Source organism: Oryctolagus cuniculus, chromosome 3 (genome assembly GCF_964237555.1).
Source record: "Oryctolagus cuniculus chromosome 3, mOryCun1.1, whole genome shotgun sequence".
Taxonomy (NCBI): Eukaryota; Metazoa; Chordata; class Mammalia; order Lagomorpha; family Leporidae; genus Oryctolagus; species Oryctolagus cuniculus.
Genome location: NC_091434.1, coordinates 50637460 through 50660052, shown reverse-complemented (window position 1 = coordinate 50660052; position 22593 = coordinate 50637460). Strand labels below are relative to the sequence as shown.

The window sequence follows — 22593 nt, the reverse complement described above, 5'->3', positions numbered from 1 at the left end:
CAAGTCACACAGTTAGTAAAAAGCAGAGCCAGACTTCAGGTCCAGGGAATTAAACCTAGAGAACAAACCCAACTCCTATGACTGTTCCAACAAGCCTTGAATTATAGTTCTGAAACCAGTCAATTAAGATCACCAACTTCAAAGGTTAGACTAGCATTTACTTTCTGTTTATCTCTTAATGTCCATAAGTCTAAAATTTTGTAAAGTTACCTTAATTTTAAAATATTCACAACTCAGAATGTCTAAAAGATGACAGACTTTTTTACCTCTCTGTATTGAGACCTAAAGCACAGAAAGCAAACTATTTCCACAACTATATATTTTAAGTTTCCAGATTTACAGGTTAAGAGATGTTTAAGAAAGAGAAGGAGTCCATCTCTGTTTGTAAAATATTTCAGAAAGCTAGTTATCTACCCTGTTTTGGTTTGCTGGTGTAGTGACACAACATGTTAAGCCACTGCCTGCAATTCTGGCATCCCATATGGGTACCCATTCAAGTCCTGGCTGCTCCACTTCTGATCCAGCCCCCTGTTGATACACCTTAAAAAGCAGCAGAAGATATGACTCAAATGCTTGGGGACCTGATTGGAGTTCCAGGCTCCTGGCTTTGATCTGACCCAGTCCTGGCTGTTGCAGCCATTTGGGAAGTCAACCAACAGATAGAATTCTCTCTCTCTTGCCCTCTCTAACTCTTCCCATTAAAAAAAAAAAAAGTCTTTTAGAAAGAAAAAAAATTTACAGTTTCCACTTAAAGTGGCAGAGAAGCAGGATAAAAAATAGGAGACAACAATGACTTTCCAAAAATGCTTTATAGTTCTTGACATTTCTTTACAGCCCTACAACTTCAGTCATTTTCCAATGAGAAGCTTTTCACTGGACTCTTATCAAAGTGATAAGCAAATAGCAGTGAGCAGCAATTATTTGATTCTGTTAGTACATTTCATGTGCTTTTTTACTCCTTAAACCAAACTTCAGGTGCATTGTGAAAAATCTGATTGTGGCCTTCTTAATAATTTTAGAGTATCCCATATGGTTTGAAGTCTGCTGTAGAAAGAGGATTATCTGCTATTTTCCATACATTCAGTCGTAAAACCTCAAGCTCGACAATCAATGTGTCTGATGAAGCAGGTTTTGCAATTTTCCACCATGCTGCTCTGTACAACAGAGTTCCTATTATATGTCAGTTGTGCAACGCTAACTTCAATGTCAACCAGAGACGCTTTATCATGTTCAGCCAAGGTATCATTCAATTTTTTAAATCTGAGCTATTTTTCTTTGACTTACCCTTTATTCACTGTTAAGTTTGAAGGTGGAACCTACCGCAAAATTAAAATGTGGAATTGATGGGGCCAACATTGTGGCCCAGTGGGTTAAGTCACCACTTGTGACAGTAACATCCTATATGGGTGCCAGTTTGAGTTCCAGCTGCTCGGCTTCTGATCCAGCTCTCTGCTAATGTGCCTGAGAAAACAGCAGAGGATGGCCTAGATACTTGAGCTTCTTCTACTTCTACTTATGTGGGAAACTCAGAAGAAGCTCCTGGCTCTTGGCTATAACCTGGCCCAGCCCTGGCCATTGCGACCATTTGGGGAGTGGGCCAGAGGATGGAGAGTCTTTCTCTTTGTCTCTCCCTCCCTCTCTCTGTAACTCTGCTTTTCAAAAACATAAAATAAATATTTTTTAAAAAAATTTAGGATTGATAACTAGAGCAAATGAGGTTTTGTTTCATTTATCTAAGAAAGGCTCCTTTTGGTTAGTATTACTAGTTTATATAGTATTATATTTGTTTGTTGTATCTTTCTCACTTGAATGTAAGATCTATAAAGAGCAAGGTCTAGTCTACATTGTCTGTCATGTATCCTAGTGTTCAAGAGAAAGCCTAGCATTAGAGTTGCTCAGGAAATATTTGTTGAATGCAGGGATGGATGCAGGATAATATTTAGTAAGCACAGACATAATTAATATATACCAATGTGCCATAGAAATTCAGAGAAAAGGAAGATAAATATGACCACTAGGTCTCAGTGGAACATCTGTTCTTTATCCCAGGTGCTATTATTTCAACCTAATTTGGCTCCTGAACTTAGGCAGGGTGCTAAACTTCAAAGTCATAAGTTGATTGTCCCATGTCGGGGGAGACTTAATCCAATTACGGTGTTCAGGAAGTGATCCTGGTGGAAGGTCCTTGGATCATGAGGACTGTACTCTCAGGAGCTGGTTCTTTTGAGAGGGTTGGTTATGGAAGCCCGGTTGGGCCCAGCCACTCCCTCTGCTTCCTGGCTCACCATGTGATCCTTCTGGTCTCACCTAACAGCCAAACAGAGGAGGCTGCCCGATCTTAGTCTGTGAACCTCCAAACCTGTGAGCTAAATTAACCTTATAGTGATGAAAAGCTAACTAATATATCAGGATTCTCAATCAGAGAACAGTTCCTGCAAATTACATGTACTTACATTATATTCAGTAGAAAATCCCTTTATAATAATAAAGTTTAAAATTAATAGCCCCTTCAAGGCTAGCCTGGTTTAAATTTTAAAAGTATATATTTCCCAATTATTAATTATGAGTATATGTACATATTTTATACTGGAATAAATTTAACTAGTACAAAAATAATGAAAATGAAAGTGATGGTTTTCTATAACTGAAATGGAAAATAGAATTAAATTGTCAGAAATGGCCAATGAAAAACTACTGGCATTAAGAAGAGTGATTTAATATTTTAACACAATCAACTATCATAATAAACTGTGTTAAATTTTTACACATAGCAAAAATAGTGTTATGCTTTAATCCTATTAATGGCTAAATTTGATACTCTATCACAATAATTAGAATTTCTTAATTAAAAAATATTTATTTATTTGCTTGAAAGGCAGAATTACAGAGAGACAGAGGGAGATTCAGAGAGGTCCTCCATCCACTAATTCACTCCTCAAATGGCCAAAACAACTGGAGCTGTGTCAGTCCAAAACCAGGAGCTTCTTCCATGTTTCCCACATGGATGGCATGGACCGAAGCACTTGGGCCATTTTCTGCTTTTCCAGGCACATTTGCATGGAGCAGGATCAGAAGTGGAGCAGTCAGGACTTGAACCAGTGCTCAAATGCAATGTCAATGCTACAGGTGGCAGCTTCACCTACAACACCACAGCGCTGGCCCCAAAATGTGTTAGTATTAAGATTCTCTATTTGGGGCCAGCACAATGGCTCACTTGGCTAGACCCATATGAGCGCTGGGTTCTAGTCCCAGCTGCTCCTCTTCCAGTCCAGCTCTCTGCTGTGGCCCAGGAAGGCAGTGGAGGATGGCCCAAGTGCTTGGATGCCTGCACCCCTACGGGAGACCAGGAGGAAGCACCTGGCTCCTGGCTTTGGATCAGTGCAGTGCCGGCCGTGGTGGCCATTGGGGGGTGGGCCAACAGAGGGAGGACCTTTCTGTCTTTCTCACTGTCTAACTCTCTGTCAGATAAAAAAAAAAAGACTCTCTGTTCAATACAAAATGAGCATAATTGAGGTATATTTCAGCCAAATTGAAGTGCAGTGGTTAGACTATTGTTTAAAGATGTGTTATCTTGAAGTCCTTTTTAGTATGAAAAAATGTTAAATTGAAGTCTCTCATTCATCCTCTTACATTTTAGATTTTCATTAGCTGAGAATTGGATAGATTTTGAAGTATGGAAAATATATGTGACTCTACTTGCAATATTGTCATTTAATCAACACAAAATTGTCCCAACTATGAGTTTCACCATCCACTTGGGAGCTAGTTTCCAAGTCTGCTTTAATGTGTTGTGAGGTGCAAGTGACATGATTGGATGCTTTGATCAATAGTTGTGCTTAATCCTATTTGATATGATCCTGACATTTATCTAAACAGTGATTTCATTCTTAGACATAAAAGCCTTTTTTTTCTTATTAAAGTAGGAAACTGCTATATGTTTATAATCATTCTTCTATGTTCATTCTCTTCTAAAACAGACTCATCCAAAGTGGACATGAAGAAAGAAAGAACTGGTAAGACATAAGTAAAATATTCAGTGCATTTTAAAAAGTTATGCATTTACTAAAACTTTTTTAGACTACGTGATCTCCAAAGTGTTCTGTTGCAGAAAAATTTAGTGTGATGAAGTTTTATATTCAATTTGAAGTCTAAATTTTTTTCTACCCATGCTTACTTGTTGATATTCCTTGTAAAATTTTGTTTTATTTGTTTTCTTATTTAAAGCTGTGGTATCATCTATTGCTTCTAAAAAATTCAGGCCCCAAAGTTGTTTTTATGCCTTAAACAAAGCAGTTACTATGCAGTAATTTAGATACACTGCTTTCTAGTGGCATTAACATTTTATGAGGATTAAGTCTTTTTAAAATTTTTTATTTGAAAGGCAGAGAGAGAAAGAGAGAGAGAGAGAGAGAGAGTCTAAAATCTCCCAACTGCTGGCTTACTAATCAGATGCTGGCATCAGTCAGGGCTGGACTAGGCCAGACCCACGAGCCTAGAATTCAATCTGGGTCTCCATGTGGGTGACAGGGACCTAACTACTTGAGCCATCAACCTGTGCTTCCCAGTGTGTGCATTAGCAGGAAGCTGGAATGAAGAGTGCAGCTAGCTCCAATATGGGATGTGAGCATCTCACGTGGTGGCTTAACCCACTGCACAAAAACCTCGCTTGATAAGTCATTGCTGACTGAGGTAATATACTTGATCTAAGAATTGGGTATGGAGAAAAGCAGAAAATTTTCAAAGATTATACCTTCTGTGTGTATATTTAAGAGTCTGTACCCATATCCTCTATATAAAATGATTCAAGAGGGTCTTGATTTTAAAGATACTACTTACAAAGGCCTGAAGTAGCAAGGGGAGGGGATAGTAGTAACTGGAACTGGGCCACCTGCCATTGGTGGAGGATCTCAGCAAATGTGAAGTGGCCTCTTTGTCCTTTCTCCTCCAATTTCCCACCAGGGATCTCCATTGGCAGGACAGAGAGCAGACTGGTAAATGGAAGTGAGTGGCCCTAGAGAAGAAAGAGGAAGCTTACCTGGCCCACCTACCCTGTGGCTTTCTCAGTGCAGTTTGAAGAGTATAGCTTCTGCATTATCACTCTTTTCCCCCTTTATTTTCTAAGTATCACCTGTGCCTTCCTTATATAATGTAATTTCTTTACTGTATCTCCCTCACTTGAATTAAGACCAATAAGTGATGAGGATTTGGCCTCTTTTGTTTGCCGTGGTTTTCTAGCTCCCAGAGTAATGTCTGGCCTTAGCAGATGCTCAGGAAGTCCATGTAGACTGAGCACATGGTTGTTGAATGCAACGTACCATTTCATAGTCACGGGAATAATTAGTAAATAGTAGCATACCGTGGAAATACAGAGAAGGGGAAGTCAGCATGGCTTTCAGATCCCAGTAATGCATCCCCAGGGTTTTCAAAGAATAATCATCATTTTAGAATATCCTCATATATATGTTTGAATTCTTTAAATATTTTTATTTATATAAGGGAACAAAACTCACATATTTCACATGTACAATATTAAGAACATAATGATATTTCCCACCCTACCCTGCCTCCCTCCCCCCTCCCTCCTTCTTCCTTTCTTCTTTTAATTTTTGCAATGGCATACTTTCAATTTTCTTTATAATCACAACCAATACTAAGAGCCAACCTGTCTTGTAGTAGACACCATGTCCAGAAACATGGTAGCCAAACTGTGGACACTCATAAATTATCAACTAGTGGCCAAGAGCCAGACGTCTCTCCCCCTGCATTACATTTACCTCTGTCCAGACCCTAACAGCCAGTCCCCATTGTCCAGCAGCTACTAGCATTAAAACAAAAGCACCCAAATGTTCATTTTAGACAGCCTGCCCCAAACTCCAAATAGAGACAGTGATGGGTGGGGAGAGAGTATAAAATTTTACAAGCAACTAGGAACCACAATGTAGCTGAGAAAGGCTCAAATTCACTCCCCCACTGTCACTTCTGGGGGTCACAGTCCAGCTTTCTCAAACTCCTGGCTGTCTCACCAATATGCCATGGGCAAGGGGTGCATTAATCTCACTGCAGGTTCTTGCTTGCACAAAGAAAAGCATTGAAAGTGCAGATACATATAAGGTGTGCAAGGTTATAACAATTTATTCAAAAGATAAGAAATTGAGCACAAACTCATGAGCCTGGGTTGCTCATGCAAAGGGAAATACCCATCATGAGTGGGCAGTGGGCCAGAGGGTTGTCTGAAGAGGGAGGTGTGGGGGAGGAGAGAGAGAGAGGGCCCTGTGTAACCCCTCCAGCTGGGGTCCCAGGCAAAAGAGAGAGCCCCTTCCAATTGCTGGTCTCTTCTGTAAGGTGGGGGGTGGTGCCTGTACAGGCATGAAGCCATCTGTGAATTATGTGGTTCCTTCCCAAGTTCCACTTGGAGCTTAATATACATATTTTCATGGTGTACGCCATTAGGTCCAGGAGGAAACAGGTGCATCCTGAGAAAGGGAGCATTTTGTTTGACTAGTAGGGGGATAGAATTACATATGGGGCCTTGAGACTTCCAGCTCAGCAGGTGTTACCTAACTACCTGCCTATTTATCACATACCAGTTTGATATGTGACATTCTCTGGAGGGGCATTCTCAGTCATTATTGTTTCAAATATTTCTTATATTTCCTTCTTCTCCTTCTGTTTTTATTTCAGTCTTTGGTCTTTTTACTTTTCAGTCCTGAAGGTTTCTGGTGGTGCATCAGCTTTGCTTAGCTACATGTAGTCTGCTATTAAGTTCATCAAAGGCAGTCTTCATTTTTATTGCACTGATTTTTTTTCTTAATCTTTCTGGCATTTCCTTTTTAGTTCTTAGGATTGCCATCTCTTTCTGCTTACATTGTCCATCTGCTCTTTTTTTTTTTTTTTTTTTTTTTTTTTTTTTTTTTTTTTTTTTTGACAGGCAGAGTGGACAGTGAGAGAGAGAGACAGAGAGAAAGGTCTTCCTTTGCCGTTGGTTCACCCTCCAATGGCCGCTGCGGCCGGCGCGCTGCGGCCGGCGCACCGCGCTGATCCGATGGCAGGAGCCAGGAGCCAGGTGCTTTTCCTGGTCTCCCATGGGGTGCAGGGCCCAAGCACTTGGGCCATCCTCCACTGCACTCCCTGGCCACAGCAGAGAGCTGGCCTGGAAGAGGGGCAACCGGGACAGAATCCGGCGCCCCGACCGGGACTAGAACCCGGTGTGCCGGCGCCGCTAGGCGGAGGATTAGCCTAGTGAGCCGCGGCGCCGGCCTTCCATCTGCTCTTGCCAGCTGCCAACTTCATTTGTTAGAATCTGTAGCATATTAATTGTAGTTATTTTAAATTTCTTCTCTAATAATTCTAACTTCCCTAGCTTGTCTGGTTCTGGTGCTCACTCTATCTCTTCAAACTGTGTTTTGTGTGTGTTTTAACATGCCTTGTCCATTTTTCTGGAAAGCCAGACATAAAGGGAACTTGCAGTAAATAGTCAATAAAGAGGAGTAAGGTATGGGGAACAGGGAAGCACGCTCTAGTCCAACGATTAGGTTGCAGCCTTTTGGTGAATCTTTGCCTGTAGGCGTTGAACTTCACCAGTACTTCTCACTCCCCTTCTCCTGTTTCTTGGAAGGGACTTGGGTTGGAAATTTCTGTTCCCAAGTAGGTTAAGTTCTGTCAAAAACTCAGCAGGTTAGGCTCTGCTAAAACAGTTTCTACGGAGAGCAACCTTGTTAGGAACAGAGAGCTCTGGATCATTTTTAAATGATTCCTTTTGCCTCCGCCTACTGGATGCAGAAGAGGATTTTCCTCCAACATGGTATTCACTGTAAAGACCTGGTAGACTTCCTGGAGGTGAAACATAAAAGCATGACCCCGTCCCCCTCCCACTCTTGTCTCCTATAACTAGTCCCTTTTGAGTTTTTAATTCTGGTACTTGTCTACATTGAGCCTCTAGCAATTCAGATGTAGTTAAGATTTTCCTATGAGGGGATGGGGACAGCATTATGGTGTACCAGGTTAAGTTGCCACCTGAGATGCCAGCAATCCCAGATTAGTGCCAGTTCTAGTTCTGGCTGCTCCACTTCCAACCCAACTCCCTGTTACCACATCTGGGAAGGCAGCAGAGGATGGCCTGAGTACTTGGGTCCCTCCACTCATGTGGGAGACCTGGATGGAGTTCTGGGCTCCTGTTTTTACCTGGCCCAGCCCCAGCCATTGTGGACATTTGTTGAGTGAACCAGTAGATGGAAGATGTCCCTGTCTCTGTCATCTCTCCCTCTCCCTGTATAACTCTGCCTTTCAAATGAATGGATAAATATTTTTTAAAAGATTTTCCTAACCTCATACTGGCTGGTTCCGAAGAAGTTTCTACTCGTAGAGTTCTGTTCCAGGAGGTTATGTTGCTCTGTGTCTTCAGTTTTGAGGGCATCAGTTTGTCTATGACTCTGTGATATGATTTTTCAGTTGGCTTGACTTTTTACTTGTTAGGATAAAGTAGTAATCTCTAAGCTCCTTACATGCTAGGCCAGAAACTTGTAGGACTGAGCAGTAATTTTAAATATAGAGATTTGGGCCAAGTTGTATAGACTCACAAAAACTATAATATAAAACTTAAACTTCTAAAGCATGCAAGAGGACACTAGAAGTTTGTGAGTTGAAAGAGATTTAATGAAAGCAGTGCTTTGTTGAAGAAATACCATTGAAGCCAGTGAATGAATAGGAGTTAGCTAGATGCTGATAAGGGAAGAATCATACATGAGATGGAAACTGTCAAAGGTATGAATATTTCAGGGAGACTTAAAAGTTAAAGATATTTGACAAAGAGAGAAGTGGACACAGAGACATCTTCCATCTGCTGATTTGTTCACCAAATTCCTGCATCAGCCAGGCAGTCAGGGGTGCCCCAGGTCAAAGTTGGGAGCCTGGAACTCGGTTGTGTCTCCCATATGGATGGCAGGGATCCAAGTAATAGAACATCAAATGCTACTCCTGGAGTGTGCAACAGCAGGAAGCTGGGACAATGAGTGGAACGGGACTTGGAACCAGGCACCCTGATGTGGGATGCAGGTATCCCAAGAGGCATCTCTGCTACTGTGCCAAATGCCCACAAACCCTTCTCTCCATGTTTTGCTGTTTTGTTTTGTTTTGTTTTGCTAGAGTGAGAGGAAAGGGAATTGTGGATGGCTGCCCAAGCTAATTTAGAGCCAGTGGATCCTGTCACTTTTCCATAGGATCATGTGACCTTGAGAAGCCACTGAAAAGTTTTTTAGCAAGGATATGAAAAGATGAGATTTACATCTTAAAAAACATAGATTGAGTGAACCAAGAACAAGGAATAGATATTAGTTGGAAGGTAGTTATGGCCTTAACAAGGGTGGAGGTGGCAGTAAAGATATATTCTAGAGATATTTATATTTGTTGCTGGGCCAGTTATAAAGATAGAACAAAGTGCCAGGATGCCTTCCAGGTTCTGGTTTTAGAATTCCCTGGATCGTGATATCTTTTACTGATTTAGGGAACAATGAAAGTGGACTATGTTTGGAGGGAAAGATAGGTTTCCAATTTGGAAAACACTGAAGTTTGGGATGATGTGTAGAGGTGCTTAGTGAGATGTTGGAGATATAGATAGGGAGCTCAGAGACAGTATTTGACCCAGAAACATAATCCTGGGAACCCTTAACTTACAGATAGTAAGTGAAGCCATTGAGAAGGGGAAAACACCCAAGATAAAGTATTAAGGCTCATTTGGACACTAGGTCAATGAGGAGGACCCAGAGATACTACAAAGGAGTAGCCAGAAAGGAAGGAGAGGCCGGCGCCGCGGCTCACTAGGCTAATCCTCCGCCTAGCGGCGCCGGCACACCGGGTTCTAGTCCCGGTTGGGGCGCCGGATTCTGTCCCGGTTGCCCCTCTTCCAGGCCAGCTCTCTGCTGTGGCCCAGGAGTGCAGTGGAGGATGGCCCAGGTGCTTGGGCCCTGCACCCCATGGGAGACCAGGAAAAGCACCTGGCTCCTGCCATCGGATCAGTGCGGTGCACAGGCCGCAGCGCGCCGGCCGCGGCGGCCATTGGAGGGTAAACCAACGGCAAAGGAAGACCTTTCTCTCTGTCTCTCTCTCTCACTGTCCACTCTTCCTGTTAAAAAATAATAAAAAAATTAAATAAAAAAAATAATAAAAAAAAAAGAAAGGAAGGAGAAAAATGGAAGAGGTGATATCACAAACGCCAAGAGAAGAAACTGTTTTCAGTAATAGAAAGTGTCAACAGTGTAAAAATACTGTTAAGGGGTTAGTAAGAAGAATTGAAAAATGGCAGCTAGATTCAGTGACATAGAGGCATTTTGTGAACACTGGTTTTTATTGTCAAAGGATTCATCATTTGCTACATTTGAATAAGATGGAAAACAATTTAAACAATAAATACATTATTTTATCACAAGAATATTTTACATGGCTTCAATTTTCAAATATTTAATATGTTCAGTGCTATTTCTTTGCTTATAAAGCAAAGTGATTTTTTAAAATTTATTTATTTGACAGGTAGAGTTATATATAGAGAGAGGAGACAGAAAAAGGTGTTCCTTTCGTTGGTTCACTCCCCAAATGGCCGCTACAGCCAGCACTCTGCGTCAATCCAAAGCCAGGAGCCAGACACTTCCTCCTGGTCTCCCGTGCGGGTGCAGGGCCCAAGCACTTGGGCCATCCTCCACTGCACTCCCTGGCCACAGCAGAGAGCTGGCCTGGAAGAGGAGCAACCGGGACTAGAACTGGCACCCATATGGGATGCCAACGCCGCAGGCAGAGGATTAACCTAGTGTGCCATGGTGCCGGCCCCCGCAAAGTGATATTTTAATAGTCAGACATCCTGAGTTAGATATATGCAGGGTTACCTAAATTAATGTTTCTAGTAGCTATATAGGAGATTTTATGTGATACAGTACTAGGCACTGTGGTTGGATACCATAAAGGTAAAGGTTTTATGACGGTTAGTCCTTTGGTCACAGAAGTCATCATTCATCCACTCTAGGCCCAACACCCCTGCACCTGGCTGCACAGGCCTGTTCCTTAGAGACAACCATCTGTCTGCTCTGCTTCAAAGCTGACTACACACTTTCTGAAAAGAGAGGCTGGATGCCGATTCACTTTGCTGCCTTCTACGACAATATCTGCATTGTCATTGCTCTCTGCAGGAAGGAGCCTAGTTTGCTGGAAGCCGAGACAACAGCTGAGTAAGTTAAGAAGCACTGACAAGAATATGAATTTCTGCTTTGCGTCGCTTGCCCCTCAAACTGACACTAAAATGCATTATTGATACGGATGATTTGAAAAACGTGTAAAGCTTTCTCTGCTGTTGTTTCTTTTTCTCTTTTTTGAAACTCTTTTTTCTTCTTTTTAAAAAAATGTTTTATTTATTTAAAGGGAATAAACTTCCTACCACTTGTCTTTAGAATTTATAAGAGTTCTTTCAACTTGTGCATGTTTTTCATAAGGATAAGAAGCAAGCCCTAGGGATTTTGATCTAACCTTATCCCAGTTATATGGTTCCACAGATTGGTTTATCAGGTTACCTAGTTAGTTCCAAGAAAGAAACCTGATAATAGGGAGGAAAATATTGCTCTAAATTGGACCCTATACAGTAGCAGGCGGCCCCTAGAGCTCTAGACCCAAGTGGATAGGCCTGGGATGGCAGAAATATGGATTGGTATTCAGAAGAAGAAAAATGCACTAAAAAGAATAAAATAACTTTACAATTTTTAAAAAAAAAATCCCGAACAGTCATTTTGTTCACAACTTAGCTGGCGATCAACCTATAGGGTGGACCTGTGATGTCTCCTGTTGGTGTACTCTTGACCTGAAAGCTAAAGACCAACTTACTATATTTTTAAATTTCTGAACCTGATTTAGACCTAGTTTTAAGTAGGTCTTCAAGTAGCCTGTCCACTGTTATTCAGTGGTCTGTGAGTGCATAATGGTTTGAAGGTGTGAAGGACACTGGCTTCATCTTATTGTTCCTTAATCTTTTTTTTTTTTTTTTTTTTTTTTGACAGGCAAAGTGGACAGTGAGAGAGAGAGACAGAGATAAAGGTCTTCCTTTGCCGTTGGTTCTCCCTCCAGTGGCCGCCACGGCCGGCGCGCTGCAGCCGACGCACCACGCTGATCCAATGGCAGGAGCCAGGTACTTCTCCTGGTCTCCCATGGAGTGCAGGGCCCAAGTACTTGGGCCATCCTCCACTGCACTCCCTGGCCACAACAGAGAGCTGGCCTGGAAGAGGAGCAACCGGGATAGAATCCGGCGCCCCAACCGGGACTAGAACCCGGGGGGCCAGCGCCGCAAGGCGGAGGATTAGCCTAGTGAGCTGCGGCGCCTGCCGTTCCTTAATCTAAGGCTTCCATTGTCATCATCCTGAATGCTGATTTCTGTTTCCATTATCATCCCTGAATTGAGCCATGAGAACAGAAAGAGAGTAAAAGCATTAACATACTCCTTTCTTTTTAGGGAGCTACCTGTGTACCTTCCATCCTGTTTTCTAAACTTAGTTGTATGGCAATATCTGTCTATAAGGGAAGGTGGAAAATGTTATATTGGGTGGTATGACCCTATACCCAACCCAAAGGTCTTCAGTATCTAAAAGGCAGTTGGTAGTTGTTTGAGAAAAAAAAATGTTTGTTTCTGCCACAGTGAGGAAGCTAGGATTTGAAAATTGAACATGAAAGAAATGGATTTGACTACTACTTGAACCACAGTTTCATCATTTCTAAAATGGGCTGATAACATTTGCCTTGTTTTTTTTTTCCTTCAGCCATATTATTGTTAAAAGGATTAAATAGGATAGAGTACACCAAGAATTTTGTGCATCATCTACATCTAAACAAAATATAAGTCATGACAGTTAAGTTGGGAGGAAAGGTAGAAACCAGTACTAAAGACAGCACAAAACCTATTCACATGTGGAACATACAAGGCAAGAATTCATAAGGAAAATATGATGTAGAAATCATACCATCCTCCAACAGTTTGAAGAGTTTTACAATGAGTAAATGTGACTGTATATTTGTACCCTATTATAATATGTTCCTTGATTTTTAGGAATCAGTGTACTCCATTGTTACTTGCTGCCACTTCAGGAGCACTGGACACCATTCAGTACCTATTTTCTCTTGGTGCTAACTGGAGAAAAACGGATGCCAAGGGAAATAATATTATTCACTTATCAGTGCTAACCTTTCACACAGAGGTTCTCAAACATATAATAGAGCTAGATATTCCTGAACTCCCAGTTTGGAAAACTTTGGTAGGTGAGTATAGAACATATGATTTCTTCTAAAATAAATGTCTGATTAATATTGGATTTAAGTATTGGTACCCTGAAATAGAGCACATAAAATATATGCATCATATTTTAAACACTTAAAATGATGAAATTGGAGTGGGATTTGGAACAGCAGTTCTGACACTATTTGGGATGCCTGCATTCCATACTGCAGTGCCAGAGTTCGAGTCCCAGCTTCACTTCTGACTCTAGCTTCCTGTTGGTGTACACCCTGGGAGGCACCAGGTGATGATGGTTCAAGTAATCGGGTTCCTGCCACATACCTGGACGACCTGGATTGAGGTCCAGGCTTCGGACTGTGATGTGGTCCAGCCTGGGCTGTTGGTAGCATTGGGGAGTGAACCAGTGAATGGAAGATCTCTTTCCATTTCTGTCTCTTGCTCTCTCTCTCTCATTCTGCCTTTAAAATAAATAAATACACATTTAAAAGCTAGAAAAAAAAAGCAACAAAGGACTCTAATTCTTTGTGTGCAAAAGTAGTCGTTTTATTTCTAAGTTAAAGATCTGTGACCCAGACTATATTTTACAGCATTATAATTATTTTTACTTCCCAACTTTCTTCAAAAGCCTAACCATCCTTTCCTCCATAAAAAAAGAATTATAACAAAAGAAAGAAGGAAGAAATTAAATTGGAAAACATTTCCTCCAGTTTATGCATTGTGCTTAATATTGGAGAGAAATTCAGCAAAATCTTTCCTCAATATTTGGATTATTTTGTGAAAATTCTTCTCCAAACTTATATTTTTTTCTCCAAACTTATATTCAGTCTAGTCAGAAATACTATAAGAATATTAATTACCAAGCCAGCTGAATGTACACATCTAATTTTATTCCTTCCCAAGACCTTTATAGTTATATGGAAATAATTTTAAATAAATAAAACAATTACAATAATTATATAAAATATAATTACATAAAATATAAAATAATTATTAGTAATGAAACAGAAGAAAAGTATTCAAGGGAAACCATGAAAGTGTGGGGAGCAACCCGGACTAGACTAAGTTACTGGAATTAAGACTTATTCTATGCATCTGCTCTCCCACAATATGGCGCTGAGAAGGGAAACAGCTTCTACACAGCTGCCTCCAGTTCAACCAATAAACTGTGGGACCTGCTCCTGATTGGAGGAGAGCAGCGTACTTGGCGTGTGGGTAGCAGAGTTGGGATTGGTGGAAGAGGACTATAAAGGAGGAGAGAGACAACATGCACCAGGAACATCTAAGGGGAACATCTAAGAGGAACACCTGTGCAGCCCCCGAGAGAGCCGGCTGGCGGTGTGCCGCTCCCCCGCGGAAGTGGGGAAAGTGGCAGGGGGAACCGCCCTTCCACGGAGGTGGAGGGGACGGCAGCTACCCGGGAAGAACCAGCAGCAAACCTGGGGAGGGCCGAGCAGACAAAAGAACAGGGCAGGGTCCTGTGTCGTTCCTCCACGAAGACGGGGAGCGACATGAAAGTATATAATAGCAATAGAATATTAGAAGAGGGAAACAAGTAAGTTTTAGGACTTAGCTGGCCAGAGAAAATCACTTCAAAGCCAACAGTGGAAAGGCTGGAAACCTCCTAGACTGAGAGCATCATAAAATCTCAAAAGGCTTGAGAACTGACAGAGCCAATCAGGAGTGCTCTCTGCAAAGACTAACCAGTAAGGGACTAAAGATACCAAGCCTGTATTTCTGCCCAACAAACAAAACAGAGAGAGAAAGACACAGACAGACAGACAGACACACCCAGGAATAGGGGGTGTGACCCAAAAGGAAAGCAAAGGGAATATACAGAACTGTACAACCAGTCTGTCAGTGGAGGATGGGAGGAATTATCAATAGATATAAAGAAAATTAAGCAGATGAAATACAATGAAATTATTATGTCCATAAAAAACAAAAGTGAAATGTGATATAACTATAGTACATTACAGTGCTCAGCTGTGAATAACATGAATAGGCATCGTAACAGAGGTACTAAGTATTGATTTAACTAAAAATCCTAGGGGAAAGGGAAGCAAGAGGAAAATGACAGAACCACCCTGAAGGAGCTGGTTTTCCATAACATGAAGTTGATTAGTGATGTCTAAAATTAATATGGCAAACATAGCAGTGTATGTAATTATGGAAAAACAGGGAGATACATAAATCACAGAAGATATAGGAAAGAGTCCAAAATGTTTAGATCTGGAGAGATGGATCCAAACGAGTAGGGGATGGTAGGGGCCAGAAACCATGACTTTGATAAAATAAAAACAAAGTAAAAAAGAAAGAAATTGGAGAATGAGAACTGATTTTCTCCAGTGATGCATTTAGGATAGGATAAGATGTACTTAATATTTTCAGTCCCACTCTCCTAATTCAAAAAGTTTGAATATTTAGTGTTTTTTTTTTTTTTTGACAGAATTAGAGAGAGAGAGACAGAGAGAAAGGTCTTCTTTTGCTGTTGGTTCACCCTCCAAATGGCTGCCATGGCTGGTATGCTGCGGCCCGTGCGCTGCGCCGATCCAAAGCCAGGAGCCAGGTGCTTCTCCTGGTCTCCCATGCACGTACAGGGCCCAAGGACCTGGGCCATCCTCCACTGCACTCCCTGGCCACAGCAGAGAGCTGGCCTGGAAGAGGGGCAACTGGGACAGAATCCGGCGCCCCAACCGGGACTAGAACCCGGAGTGCCAGCGCCGCAGGCGGGGGATTAGCCTAGTGAGCCGCAGCGCCGGCCTGAATATTTAGGTTTATTTATTTATTTATTTATTTTTTATTTTTATTTTTTGACAGGCAGAGTGGACAGTGAGAGAGAGAGACAGAGAGAAAGGTCTTCCTTTACCGTTGGTTCACCCTCCAATGGCCGCCATGGCTGTCGCGCTGCCACTGGCGCACTGCGCTGATCCGATGGCAGGAGCCAGGTACTTCTCCTGGTCTCCCATGGGGTGCAGGGCCCAAGCACTTGGGCCATCCTCCACTGCCTTCCCTGGCCACAGCAGAGAGCTGGCCTGGAAGAGGGGCAACTGGGACAGAATCCGGCGCCCCGACTGGGACTAGAACCCGGTGTGCCGGTGCCGCAAGGCAGAGGATTAGCCTAGTGAGCTGCGGCGCCAGCGGAATATTTAGTTTTAATAATTAGCTCAATACCAGTCTTGGAATTTTCTTAGAACTGGATACATATTTCAAGTATACCACCCCCAATATATATTGGAAAGTGTTTTCAATGTCTGATTGCATGCATATACAACATTGTATCTTTGTCTTTTTAGGATCAAGTGAGAGGACCATCCTATTATTTCAATAGACTAAACCACTGCAAATTCCTAGCTTGCTATTGGGAAAGTCTGGCCCCTAACAGGAATAGCCTCGTGATACAGAAAACTGATGACCACTTCTTCCTACAGCCTTAGATAGGAAGTTCTGATAATGGTTAGAACAGAATACACAAGCCAGCAGCTGGCTGATGCCTCTTTGCCGTGCACCCTGGATTAGCTCCCCCTCCTCACACTGCCCATGTCCACTCTGGGTAAACTAAGAATGAGTTGGATTATTTGAATTCTGCAGGGCCAGCTCTTGGAGTGGAAGCTGAGTTTTAAGGGAGAGTCCCTTGGATTGACCCAGCCAAGGGAGGGGTAGGACATTTTAAGTAGCAGAGTGGCTGGAATCAGAATGAGGAAAGCATATTTCTGTGTGGTTTTGCTCACACACCACAGACTTGTTTAGAAGTGTGTGTATTTGTATTGTTTTCAGTCTGGAATACAAGTTCATTGAAGGTTTTTTTAAAGGTATGTTTGTCACACTTGAGATGTATAAAGCCTCATATCGAATGGATATTGAATTTTTATTGAGGATAATGCAATTTACTTTACCATTCTTGAAAACCCATACTCAAATTTTATTCAACAACTAATATTAAGCAACTGAGAGATGTACTGTTTTCCAAATGAATTTGAACTATGTGATCAGTTAGTCCAACTCATTTGGACCAAAAATAATGAATGATGTTTAAGATTTTTTTTTCCCCCATTAATTATATGGGCTTTAATGCTTGCAGTTGATGGTAATGGTGCTAATCTCAACCTTTGGGTTCACTTGGCTGCTACAGAAACAGAACCAACCATTCCACAGCCTCTTATTTAAATTACAGTTTGTGTTTCTCTGCTGATTACTTACTAGAAATGCTGCAGTGTGAAAGCTATAAACAAAGGATGATGGCAGTCATGTCCTTAGAAGTAATTTGCTTAGCGAATGAACGATACTGGAAATGTATTTTGGATGCAGGTGAAGCAAAATCTACTATCTTCTTCTTACACTGTTCTATGTAGAATCATTTTATATTCAGGTCGATCACTTTACTGAGAATGAAATTTTTAATTGATTTTAAGTTTTTCTTTTCTAACTGAAAGCACTTTATGTATTTTTTCCACATGAAGCCTGAACTTAAGAACAACTAGTAAATTCTATTTCTCTAAAAGTTTGCAATTTGATGTTAAATTATATTATCATACTACTTTTATATTTAATTTAGAAATTATTCCTATTCTGAATTCGCATGATATGTTTTTTTAAGTTAAAAAAGCAGATGAAGTATTAGGCCTGGTTTTTGACTACCTCTGGTTTCAGAATTGAAGCTAATTGCTCAGCCTCTGTACTCAGGTATCCTCCTTAATAACATGTTTCTACCTTATAAGGTTGTTGTCATTACATCACTGTACAACATAACTCTCTGAAATGATGGGAAAGTTCCATCTTTACCGTCCAATATGGTAACACTACCCTAATGTGGATATTGAGTATTCACAAGATGGCCCATAAATACTGTTGAATGAATAAATTAAAATGTTTTTGATAACAGGATATCCTGATATGTCCCTTAAAATATGTACAAAAAAACTCTGTGTCCAAAAATGAGCCTTAGACTTAAGTCATGAAGAATGTTTCACTTTAGTTAGCTAAATAAATAAATAAGAAAAGCCATAATTATAACTGGTATTTTTCTAGAATTTGTATGTATTCTATAATTTACTTTCTTTTAACTTCACATTGTATAACAAATATCCAACTGAAGCCAGATTTTCTATTTTTAACCATGTCCAACGAATACAAAGAATTTATCAATGATCTTAAGCCAGCATTCAGTATTTCAAAGATCACATAAAGTTACTAATATAAAATATATGATTGTGTGCTATGTGAAAATCAAATGTAGGAACACAGAGAACTGCGTGCACCATAGACAACACAGAAAAGTATATTCATATAATTTTAAATGATTACTTTGTAAATATCTCATAAAATTACTTGTTAATTTTATATTGTAATATGCATAGGGTTATTTAAATCTTATGATGATTAATTGGCTACAAATGGTTATGAATAATTCATGATCTATTTATTTTCCTTCCTTCCCACCTCCTTCTCTCTCTCTCTCTCTCTCTCTCTCTCTCTCTTTCTTTCTTTCTCTTTCTCTCTCTCTCTCTCTCTTTCTTTCTTTCTTCATTTCAGGCACCATTCCTGCATTAATCAATCTACTAAAATGTCCCAAAATAAAATTACAGTGCAAAACTGTTGGGTTATTGAGTAATATCTCAACCCATAACAGTGTAGTGCATGCTTTGGTCGAGTCAGGAGGCATTCCAGCTGTAATCAACCTCTTGGCATCTGATGAACCTGAGCTGCACTCTCGCTGTGCTGTCATTCTCTACGATATTGCTCAGTGTGAAAACAAGGATGTTGTTGCCAAATATGTAAGTTCTTTTCCTAAAGCATGATTTTTTTAACTGACAGTGTTCTGCCATGTAGAAACTGGGAAAGTGGAGACTTACGTTGCACAGTAGCAAAATTCTGAGAGGAATAAACAGGCAAGGGGGAGATAGAGAGCCTGGTGCAAAATACTTCACTAAGAAGTTTGCATTCGAGTACAGTCCAGAAATAGATGTTGGAGCATTTTTCATATGTTAGTGTATGTTGTTTCTTTTAAGGAGGTATTAGGAGAAACCCTACCATTCTGGCTGTTTTTCTTCCTGTTCAGAAATGTTGTCTAATTGTACGCTACAAGATAATAAAACTATGCTTGATGAAAGCCAGGTAATTTTTTTTTATTAATACAAAGAGAAAAGAATTCATGTAGTTCATAGATACAGTTCTAAGAATATAATGATACTTCCCTCCACTTTCTTTTCTTTCTTTTTAAATTCTTATGATAAAATTTTTAATTTACTTCACAGTCACAGGCTTAATGCTTCACCAAATAAAGAGTTCAGCAAGTAAAAAGTAGAAATCTCATAGTTCTGCAGGACTGTAGATAAAGATTATTAATAATAATCAAATTCCAAGATGTCAGTTTCACTCATATACATTGAAAATTTTTGTACTTTTTACATTAACTACCACAAATCAGAGAAAACATGTGATATTTGTCTTTTTGGGTTGGAATGCTTATTTCACTAAGCATTAGTCTCAAAATGTGTCCATTTTCTTGCAAAAGACTGGATTTCATTCTTTTTAATGGCTGACTAGTATTCCATTGTGCATTATTACCAAATTTTCATTATTTTTTAAACTTTAATAATAAAACCAAATTTCCTAAGTACAGCTTTTGGATTACAATAGCTCCCCCCCCCCATAACTTCCCTCCCACCCACAATCCTCCCATCTCCCGCTCCCTCTCCCATTCCATTCACATCAAGATTCATTTTTAATTATCTTTATATACAGAAGATCAATTTAGTATATATTAAGTAAAGATTTCAACACTTTGCACCCACACAGAAACACAAGGTATAAAGTACTGTTTGAGTACTAGTTATAGCATTAATTCACATTGTATAACACATTAAGGACAGAGATCCTACATGGGGAGTAAGTGCACACTGACTCCTGTCGTTGACTTAACAATTGACACTCTTGTTTATGGCATCAGTAATCACCCTAGGCTCTTGTCATGAGTTGCTAAGGCTATGGAAGCCCTTTGAGTTCCCCAACTCTAATCTTATTTAGACAAGGTCATAGTCAAAGTGGAAGTTCTCTCCTCCCTTAAGAGAAAGGTACCTCCTTCTTTGATGGCCCGTTCTTTCCACTGGGATCTCACTCGCGGAGATCTTTCATTTAGGTGTTGTGTTTTGTTTTTTTTTTTTTTTTTTGCCAGAGTGTCTTGGCTTTCCATGCCTAAAATACTCTCAAGGGCTCTGCAGCCAGATCCCAATGCCTTAAGGCTGATTCTGAGGCCAGAGTGCTGTTTAGCGCATCTACCATTCTATGAGTCTGCTGTGTATCCTACGTCCCATGTTGGATCATTCGCTCCTTCTTAATTCTATCAGTTAGTATTAGCAGACACTAGTCTTGTTTATGTGATCCCTTTGACTCTTAATCCTATCATTATGATCAATTGTGAACTGAAACTGATCACTTTGACTAGTGAGATGGCATTGATACATGCCACCTTGACAGGATTGAATTGGAATCCCCTGGCATGTTTCTAACTCCACCATTTGGGACAAGTCCGATTGAGCATGTCCCAAATTGTACATCTCCTCCTTCTCTTATTCCCACTCTTATATTTAACAGGGATCACTTTTCAGTTAAATTTAAACACCTAAGAATAATTGTGTGTTAATTAAAGAGTTCAACCAATAGTATTAAGTAGAACAAAAAATACTAAAAGGGATAAAGTATTAAGTTGTTCAACGACAGTCAGGACAAGGGCTGATCAAGTCACTATTTCTCATAGTGTCCATTTCCCTTCAACAGGTTTCCTTTTTGGTGCTTGGTTAGTTGTCACTGATCAGGGAGAACATATGATATTTTGTTCCTTTGGGACTGGCTTATTTCACTCAGCATGATGTTTTCCAGATTCCTCCATTTTGTTGCAGATGACCGGATTTCATTGTTTTTGACTGCTGTATTGTATTCCATAGAGTACATGTCCCATAATTTCTTTATCCAGTCTACTGTTGATGGGCATTTAGGCTGATTCCAGGTCTTAGCTATTGTGTATTGAGCTGCAATAAGCATTAAGGTGCAGACAGCTTTTTTATTTGCCAATTTAATATCCTTGGGTAAATTCCAAGGAGTGGGATGACTGGGTTGTATGGTAGGGTTATCTTCAGGTTTCTGAGGAACCTCCAGACTGACTTCCATAGTGGCTTTACCAGTGTGCATTCCCACCAACAGTAGGTTAGTGTCCCTTTTTCCCCACATCCTCGCCAGCATCTGTTGTTGGTAGATTTCTGTATGTAAGCCATTCTCACTGGGGTGAGATGAAACCTCATTGTGGTTTTGATTTGCATTTCCCTGATACCACATTTTCTTTATCCAATCATCTCTTGATGGACATCTAAGTTGGTTCTATACTTTAGCTATTGTGAATTGAGCTGCTATAAACATGGGGGTACAGATCACTCTTTCAACAAACTGATTTCATTTCCTTTGTATATATTCCCAGGAGTGGGATAACTGGGTCATATGGTAAATCTGTTTTCCATTTTCTGAGGAATTTCATACTGTCTTCCATAATGTTTTACCAGTTTACATTCCCATCAAAAGCATATTAGGGTACTGCTTTCTTACATTCTCACCAGCTTTTGTTATTTTTTGAGTTTTGAATGATAGTCATTCTGACTGGGATGAGGTGATTCCTCATTGTGTTTTTTTTTGCATTTTCCTGGTGGCTAGTGATCCTGAGCATTTTTTTCATGTGACTGTTGGCTATTTGTATTTCATCCTCAGAAAAATTCCTGTTTATATACTTTACCCATTTCTTAACTGGATTATTTGTTTTTTTTTGTTGTTGTTGTTGTTGAGTTTCTCGAGCTTCTTATATATTCTGATCATTAATTCTTTATCGGAAGCAGATCTTTTCTCCCATTCTATCAGTTGCATCTTCACTTTGTTGATTATTTCCTTTGTTGTGTGGAAGTTTCTTAGTTTTATGTAATCCCATTAGTCTATTTTTGTTTTTATTGCCTGTGCTTTCATGGTATATATATATACATATATATATATTTGACAGGCAGAGTAGACAGTGAGAGAGAGAGAGAAACAGAGAGAAAGGTCTTCCTTTTCTGTTGGTTCACCCTCCAAGTGGCCGCTATGGCCCGCGTGCTACACCAATCCGAAGCCAGAAGCCAGGTGCTTCCTCCTGGTCTCCCATGTGGGTGTATGGCCCAAGCACTTGGGCCATCCTCCACTGCCTTCCCGGGCCACAGCAGAGAGCTGGACTGGAAGAGGAGCAACTGGGACAGAACCAGTGCCCCAACTGGGACTAGAACCCGGGGTGCCGGTGCCACAGGCAGAGGATTAGCCTAGTGAGCAGC

The 22593-nt window shown here is 40.5% G+C and overlaps 2 protein-coding genes across 6 annotated transcripts in view; one reads left to right on the top strand and one right to left on the bottom strand.

Annotated features, from left to right (window-relative positions):
* ANKAR (ankyrin and armadillo repeat containing) overlaps positions 1 to 22593 on the top strand; it is a 65136-nt gene that overhangs the window by 19623 nt on the left and 22920 nt on the right. For 3 of the 5 annotated variants that reach the window (XM_051849347.2, XM_051849348.2, XM_051849350.2), the window contains exons 7-12: positions 1020 to 1239; positions 3978 to 4013; positions 11009 to 11210; positions 13070 to 13278; positions 17456 to 17560; positions 18785 to 19026. In XM_051849347.2, the coding sequence (XP_051705307.2) occupies positions 1020 to 1239; positions 3978 to 4013; positions 11009 to 11210; positions 13070 to 13278; positions 17456 to 17560; positions 18785 to 19026 (1014 nt within the window). The remainder of the gene's footprint in view (positions 1 to 1019; positions 1240 to 3977; positions 4014 to 11008; positions 11211 to 13069; positions 13279 to 17455; positions 17561 to 18784; positions 19027 to 22593) is intronic. The other 2 variants (XM_051849349.2, XM_051849351.2) reach the window with 2 other exon arrangements.
* OSGEPL1 (O-sialoglycoprotein endopeptidase like 1) overlaps positions 10321 to 22593 on the bottom strand; it is a 50912-nt gene continuing 38639 nt past the window's right edge. Inside the window, exon 8 of the mRNA XM_070070469.1 lies at positions 10321 to 13713. The gene's annotated coding sequence lies outside the window, so the exon portion shown is untranslated. The remainder of the gene's footprint in view (positions 13714 to 22593) is intronic.